Source organism: Oncorhynchus masou, chromosome 22, assembly GCF_036934945.1.
Source record: "Oncorhynchus masou masou isolate Uvic2021 chromosome 22, UVic_Omas_1.1, whole genome shotgun sequence".
NCBI lineage: Eukaryota > Metazoa > Chordata > Actinopteri > Salmoniformes > Salmonidae > Oncorhynchus > Oncorhynchus masou.
The window spans coordinates 53871080-53879766 of NC_088233.1; the positions used below are offsets into that span (position 1 = coordinate 53871080).

General features: G+C 42.3%; 1 protein-coding gene across 1 annotated transcript; it reads left to right on the forward strand.

Moving 5' to 3' along the window:
• The first annotated feature begins 599 nt into the window (after positions 1 to 599).
• LOC135509693 (ATP synthase subunit g, mitochondrial-like) lies at positions 600 to 6961 on the forward strand. Its single transcript, XM_064930564.1, has 3 exons — positions 600 to 746; positions 4780 to 4940; positions 6793 to 6961. Exons 1-3 carry the CDS (start codon positions 695 to 697, stop codon positions 6889 to 6891), a joined length of 312 nt encoding a protein of 103 aa, XP_064786636.1. The 5' UTR covers positions 600 to 694; the 3' UTR covers positions 6892 to 6961.
• The last annotated feature ends 1726 nt before the right edge of the window (positions 6962 to 8687 follow it).

The window sequence follows — 8687 nt, forward strand, 5'->3', positions numbered from 1 at the left end:
ATCAGCCCAACTAACCGGTGTCTGTATATAGCCTGGCTACTTTTATAGCCTTGCTACTGTTATTATTAACTGTCTTTCTTTTTACTGTTGTTTTTTATTTCCTTATCTATTGTTCACATAATACCTTTTTTTTTTACTTAAAAATTGCAGTTGGTTAGGGCCTGTAAGTAAGGACCTGTTTGAAATAAACTTTGATTATACAGGTGCTCATCATACTGTAACGACCCTGAGTTTATAATCGCGGAAATCGACTCTGCCGCACGAGCATGCTTTTGCGGCACAGTCGATAGCGCGCCGGACCTCGGGCTCGAAGGTCGAGGGTTCGAGATCTGCTCCCTGCTGTTTCATTACAACGCTTCTCATTCTTGAACATTTACGGGACTATTTTATGTTCATACACTGGCCTCAATTTGCCAGTCTGTTATTGACATTGAAAACGATTTTTCACCTTTCTGAAAAGATTTCGTCATCAAGATTAAGTGGGGGATAAAAGAATAACAGAGTAGTTTATGATTCATGCCTAGTTAAATAAAGGTTTATAAATATATAATAATACATTAGGCAGCTCTGCAGCTATTTCCGTTCAGGCAGATCATAGGGCAGCCGCACTTGAAGGGTCTTTCTTGCTGGAGGTGACATTCAGTTGCAGCAAATAGCCGATTGCGTATTTTTCACGACTCTAAAACAAACCACCATGGCACAGGCAGTCCAGAAATTGGTGGCCAAAGTACCTACTTTGATCGGAGGTAAGTTAAATGATTGTATTTAGACATAAGCTTAACGTCGACGCTATTAAAACATGTTAGTGTATTCAGGTTGACAGTCACGCTGGCATCGGTGGCTATGCTAGTAGTTAGCTATGTTACAGTTTAGCGCATCTTCCCGGCTGCAGCTAGCTAACTACTGAGTGTACAAAACAATAACACCTTCCTAATATTGAGTTGTAACCCCCGTTAGCCCTCAAAACAGACTCAATTCGTCGCGGCATGGACTCCAAGGTCTCGAAAGTGTTCTACTGGGATGTTGGCCCATGTTGACGCCAATGCTTCCCACAGTAGGTTGACATTTAACGCTTTTTCAAATAAACTAGTTAATTGCATGGGGCCAAGTTTCATAAGACCCTATGTTCCAGCAGCTTCCCGTAGTTATGAATTAATCGCGTTAACTCAGGCCTTATTTTAGGGCATCTTTCACCCCTGCCAGCTTATATTAGTTGTATGGAGCACCGCTGCACCAACCCGCATTCCGAACGGTTCTATTCCCAGCCTATTGGTTTGCGTCACATTGCCAGCTCCAAATAGTTGTTTGGAGCACCGCTGCACCAACCCGCATTCCGAACGGTTCTATTCCCAGCCCATTGGTTTACGTCACAATGCCAGCCCACTGCACTGAGGCAAGGTAACAAGGTCACCACCGATAAATCCATGATTATTGAAAACTTCAACAAACATTTCTCAACGGCTGGTAATGCCTTCCTCCTGGCTACTCCAACCTCGGCCAACAGCTCCGCAGCTACTCGCCAAGCCTCTCCAGGTTCTCCTTTACCCAAATCCAGATAACAGATGTTCTGAAAGAGCTGCAAAACCTGGACCTGTACAAATCAGCTGGGCTTGACAATCTGGACCCTCTATTTCTGAAACTATCCACCGCCATTGTCGCAACCCCTATTACCAGCCTGTTCAACCTCTTTCATATCGTCTGAGATCCCCAAGGATTGGAAAGCTGCCGCAGTCATCCCCCTCTTCAAAGGGGGATGACCCTGGACCCAAACCCTGGACCCAAACTGTTACAAACCTATATCCATCCTTCACTGCCTATCTAAGGTCTTTGAAAGCCAAGTCAACAAACAGGTCACTGACCATCTCGAATCCCACCGTACCTTCTCCGCTGTGCAATCTGCTATCCTAGCCGGTCACAGGTGCACCTCAGCCACGCTCAAGGAACTAAACGATATCATAACCGCCATCGATAAAAGACAGTACTGTGCAGCCGTCTTCATCGACCTGGCCAAGGCTTTGACTCTGTCAATCACCATATTCTTATCGGCAGACTCAGTAGCCTCGGTTTTTCTAATGACTGCCTTGCCTGGTTCACCAACTACTTTGCAGACAGAGTTCAGTGTGTCAAATCGGAGGGCATGTTGTCCGGTCCTCTGGCAGTCTATGGGGGTGGCACAGGGTTCAATTCTCTGGCCGAGTCTTTTCTCTGTATATGTCAATGATGTTGCTCTTGCTGCGGGCGATTCCCTGATCCACCTCTACGCAGACGACACCATTCTGTATACTTCCGGCCCTTCCTTGGACACTGTGCTATCTAACCTCCAAACAAGCTTCAATGCCATACAACACTCCTTCCGTGGCCTCCAACTGCTCTTAAACGCTAGTAAAACCAAATGCATGCTTTTCAACCATTTGCTGCCTGCACCCGCACGCCTGACTAGCATCACCACCCTGGATGGTTCTGACCTAGAATATGTGGACATCTATAAGTACCTAGGTGTCTGGCTAGACTGTAAACTCTCCTTCCAGACTCATATCAAACATCTCCAATCTAAAATCAAATCTAGAGCCGGCTTTCTATTCTAACAAAGCCTCCTTCACTCACATTGCCAAACTTACCTTAGTAAAACTGACTATTTCACCGATCCTCGACTTCGCGACGTCATCTACAAAATAGCTTCCAACACTCTACTCAGCAAACTGGATGCAGTTTATCACAGTGCCATCCGTTTTATTACTAAAGCACCTTATACCACCCACCATTGCGACCTGTATGCTCTAGTCGGCTGGCCCTCGCTACATATTCGTCGCCAGACCCACTGGCTCCAGGTCATCTACAATTTCATGCTAGGTAAAGCTACGCCTTATCTCAGTTCACTGGTCACGATGGCTACACCCACCCGTAGCACGCGCTCCAGCAGGTGTATCTCACTGATCATCCCTAAAGCCAACACCTCATTTGGCCGCATTTCGTTCAAGTTCTCTGCTGCCTGTGACTGGAACAAATTGCAAAAATCGCTGAAGTTGGAGACTTATCTCCCTCACCAACTTCAAACATCTGCTATCTGAGCAGCTAACCAATTTCTGCAGCTGTACATAGTCTATCGGTAAATAGCCCACCCAATTTTACCTACCTCATCCCCATACTGTTTATTTATTTACTTTTCTGCTCTTTTTCACACCAGTATCTCGACCTGTACATGACCATCTGATCATTTATTACTCCAGTGTTAATCTGCAAAATTGTAATTATTCGCCTACCTCCTCATGCCTTTTGCACACAATGTATATAGACTCTTTTTTTTTTCTACTGTGTTATTGACTTGTTAATTGTTTACTCCATGTGTAACTCTGTGTTGTTGTCTGTTCACACTGCTATGCTTTATCTTGGCCAGGTCGCAGTTGTCAATGAGAACTTGTTCTCAACTAGCCTACCTGGTGAAATAAAAAATGTAAAAAATTAAAGCTTCTATTAGTTGTTTGGAGCACCGCTGCACCAACCCGCCTTCCGAACGGTTCTATTCCCAGCCCATTGGTTTACGTCACAATGCCTCACTGATGTCTTTATGTGAATTAATAACTTTTAATTGCTAAATATTTCCAATAGATGGCAGCATAAGATCCCAACGCATCAGTTATAGGCTATAGCAGCAATATGAGTGACATAAAATAGCATGCAACTAAAGACTATGTCCCATGATTTTCTAAAATGGCCACTCATTACTTTACAGTTAGCTATATAACTCGTATTAGGGCTGTGTTGCTTTTGGGAGAGCAAACAAATAGTGACTATAGCATGCTGCTGACAGAGTACGTAGACCAGTGACTATAGCAGGTACTGAACCCCAGCCAAATAATCACTAATCAGATGCGCTACCCTCAACCCTAGTAGAATTGCATTATAAAAAGACCATAACTTAATCATATTGGGATTAAACTGCTTTGGGAATAGAGCGGATGAGTGCATCTTCCAGCTCGCCAATGTCACATCATGTAATCCTCGCGTTTAGCAAATTTACCTCAACATGCCCCTCGCTTCCGCGAGAAGGCAGAGCGTGGTTGATGAATTTGAATTTGACAATGAATGTACTAGGAAAATACGTTTTTGTCAACCAGAGGTGACTGAATTAATGTTCAGGATTATTGATAATCGTTATAGTAATGCAGTATAAACATGATATAAAAACTGGTAATAATAAACATGAAGCATCATTATATTACGCCACAGTAATCTGTTAAATGCTTTTTCAGTTCTTCCTTTTCGTTAGCAGTGTGGAAAGGAAGGGACAGAAAAAAGCACGAGCAGGAATTTTCCTGTGAGCGGAGCGGTGTATCCAGGGAGAAAGCTCAATATTATTCAGAAATGTCATTTGTGGTCTTATGCTGCCATCTATTGGAATGATTTACTAACTGCAGTCGTACTGAATAAAGTGTATATGCTTGTGGTGTTAATGTTTTGTACACTCAGTGTAGTTAGCTAATGGTAGACAAACGAACAAGCCATGTCACCACCAATCTCAAATAAAAACTTGTTTCCAACTGAGTGTTGGTTAGCTAGATGTGGTAACGTATTATAGTAGATAAGTGTTAGCTAGCTAGGTAACTTGGCTACCTAACTAGCTAATGGCAAGCTCAGCTAGGTCTTCTGACAAGCTCTTTGAGTCACCTAGCTGTCTCACCTGTAAACTATATATAACATTAGCTAATGTTTCTTATCTCGCTTGACCAAGCACCATGCAGCAGAGGACACATTTCATGACATGTTCATTTTGTTTTTCAGCCGCTGCCACCTACTCCAAGCCCCGGCTAGCGACCTTCTGGCACTACGCTAAAGTCGAGCTTGTGCCACCTTCCCCTGCCGAGATTCCCCAGGCCATTGCAGGAATCAAGAACATCCTCACCGGTGTCAACAGTGGACGCCTTGGACAGACGACAGTGAAGGTGAGAACTGAGAAGATTGCTTGAGTGGGTATCAATGCAATACTGTATAAGTAGCTAGCAAGTTCTTTATTTTGCCCATTTGCTCTCTGAATGTGGGTGTTGTGATCAATGTTCCCTCAAAAACTATTTGCCAAATTTCAGGTCTGCTGAGCGCAAACTTGAACTTTGTGTACTTCCAGCGTGCATTTGCTGTGAACACTGGGTCTGTACTGTGGCTATTTGATCATACTGTAGGTCTACCATCAAAAACAATGGAGAAAATGCATCCCATAACATTTAACATGGAAATAGCTGTTCTATCATTCAGCCTACAGTAGCAGCCAATGTGTGGTGTTCAATGTAGGCCTACATTCCATGAGACTTATGGGGGGGAAACATACATTATTATTATTCCCATACCATTATTACAGAGGATCAGACAAATTATGCTACCCTCTGCCTATTGGCTACTTAGCTTATTCAAGCCTGTCCAAAATACAACACTGCCGCTTTAAGACATAAAAAAAGCTCTTTACCTGACTCGCTTTTCAAAGATGTCGAGAAATGTACACGGTTTGTGCTGACTACAAATGATCACTGGGCTCACTAACTAGCAAAGGATATGAACAATATGCACACGTGGCTACATGCAGCTCTTGCTTTGCTCTCTAAACAAGCGCATCTACTCACGACTGCTAATGCTGCACTGGTCTGAGTAGTGCGTGTCAATGCAATAGAATCCTACTGAAATGCATTCTGCCTACAACAAAATCTGTTGCATAGTTTGTGTCGGTATGTTGCATTGAAAGTGGCTAATATTGCGTGTCCCAATTGCCACAGTAAAGGGAAACGTTGAGTGTTAACAGGGAAAACTGTAGAACAGTGGTCACCAACCTTTTCTTAGGTCAAAATACAAGCCTAGATCTACCGCTAATGACCCGTAATATGCAACATTAACCCGTTTTAAAACAGTATTCTAGCAATGAGGATTTGTGCAGTAAGCTATAGGCCCAATATATTACCACCCCATACGGGCTTTGGTTGAATTGCCCTGCCAATGCATTGTTCAGGACATTTTTTTTGTACAAATTCTATTTTAAAAAATGAGGTAGGCGATATGACCACACTGGTCATGGATCTGTTACTTGTGAAACACAGTTGAGTGAGTCTACATTTCAATAATTCATTTTTTATTTTACTGGAATGATGGCGTCTACAGCTGTAGTCAGCTTTAGTGGAGGGAGAGAGCAGCAGACTGAGCGTCTCATCTCTCCGCTGACACTGACCAAAAGGGGAAGTCTTCATTTATTTCCTCATGTACAAAATCACGTTACGCCTATGAACAGAGGAAGTGAAATATTTCCTCGATATTAAAAAAAAGACCCAGGCTACAAATAACCCAAGCCTATAGATACATTGCTACTCATTCATTACTATTGTAGTGCTGAGTGGAAATGGAAGGAACATGCATTTTGTGGTTTAAAAGGGTTGAATACAGTGTTGAGTCGACTGTCTAGGAATGACTTGGAGATTGACCAGGTTTGCTATCGACTGGTTTGTGACCACTGCTCTAGAGAACTTTGTCAAGTTCAATCTCCTGCTTCTCTCTGTGGGCTGATATTTCTGAGCGGCAACTCGTGGTAGTCTTGGGGCTGCTGCTTGCACAAGCTCACAGCTTAGCGGGAACATTGGTTGTGACTTCTCAACTCTTACAAGTAGTCCCGTCATTATCATAATAAGTAGCTGCAATCCACTAGAGGAGACATTAGGCCTACATCCTAACCAATTGGGAAATATGGAATTGTCTGCAATGTTGGTTTTTAGATATGACTGGTATTTGTTTGGGATTAATGTCAATATGCTTCTGTTACAGGATGCATTCAGAAATGGCTTGGTCTGCACTGAAGTGCTGATGTGGTTCTACATTGGAGAGTGCATCGGAAAAGGAGGCATTGTTGGATACGCCGTTTAAACCTTGTTCTGTTGCTGTTGTATGCTCTTACTTGTGGAGATCAGTTAATAAAAGAACTGTTGCACTGTAACTTGAACATTTACCTATCTTTTTTAGACACTTTAGGATTTATTGAAGATGCCAACTTTATTCTGAGACTTTTTAGTGTAAAGTGTTTAATAGTAGACATTTTAGTATTTTTTTATATATACACACAACACAATCAGTGAAGGCTGCTGAGGGGAGGACTGCTCATAGTAATGCCTGGAACAGAGTAAATGGAATGGCATAAAACACATGGAAACTATGTATTTGTGTTTAATAACCTTAAATAATCCACGCATCCCGTTCCAGCTATTACCATGAGCCCGTCCTCCCCAATTAAGGTGCCACCAACCTCCTGTGAACAAAACATCCAAGTGCAGTTGAAGGTTGACAAAGATTCATTTTCTGGTTAAACTTTCTTTGTGCCACCTCAAATCTAGATAGCGGTGGAATTATGTTATGTAAAATGAGAGGTCGCTGACTGCGGATTGGTTAAAGTTGGAATAAATTCTGACGTCAGTGGCGGTCGGTGTTCTAAGATGAGGGAGGATTTTTTTTGTTGTCTCATGCTCACGGCGTTATTTCTTATTCTTAGTTATTGGATGACTCTCATTCATATTCCATTCACCCAGTTCAATGTAGCAGTGATGGGTTTAGGCTACTACATGATACTGAACGTTTTTACAATGTAGGTGCACACAGATTCAGAGAAACATTTGATCTAGGGTGTAATCATTAGTCCAGCAGTTGAAAACGAGAGTTTCTATTGGACAAATCCAGGTATTTTTTTTATCCCCGCTCCTTTGCTTCGGTTTTAATAAACATTTTACAACAGAATCGGCAGCATGAATGCACCCCTGATCACACGTAAAGACTTTAATTTCATAGCAACCACAGTGTAATCCTTCTCACAACTACGCGCTCTCCGCCTCTCATATTTTCCCTTTGCTTGTGTACTTCAATTCACACCAGCTGTATGTGACCAGGTGAAAAAACCTTTCCAAACCATTTCAAAACCGCTACACACAGCCTACATCATTGTCACCATATTAGCTAAAGTAACATCATAGTCAACATAGCTAATATAACTAACGCCTTAGTAAACCTGCTACAATCATGCAGTAACATTAGTGTGCAGTTTAGCAGTTCCACCGGTGGGCCCCGGTGACAATAAATTAGTCAAACCGAAAGCTTACCTTGAATTGGAAGGGTTCCAGTGTTGTTGGATAGTCAAAGCCAGCTAGCTACATAACGTCCCTCTGTTTGAGTAGGCAAAAAATGTATTCAAAACTGTTCAACTATTGTATTTTAGTCAACTACTCACCACATTTTATGTACTGTAGTGCTAGTTAGCTGTAGGTTATGCTTTCAGTGCTAGATTCATTCTCAGATCAGTTGATTGGGTGGACAACATGTCAGTTCATGCTGCAAGAGCTCTGATAGGTTGGAGGATGTCCTCTGGAAGTTGTCATAATTACTGTGTAAGTCTTGGGAGGAGGTGAGAACCATGAGCTTCCTAAGTTTGGTATTGAAGTCAATGTACCAAGAGGAGGAAAGAAGCTAGCTGTCCTCCAGCTAGACCAAAAAGAGTGCTTTTGAGGCTACTGTAAACCTTCATTGCAAAACATTGTGTTTTAATCAATTATTTGGTGACGTGAATATATTTAATATAGTTTATCTAAAAAGGCAAACTGTTTTACTATTTTTATGAAATTCACTGAGGACGGTCCGCCCCTTCCTCTGAGGAGACCACTGTATAACATGCACAGAAA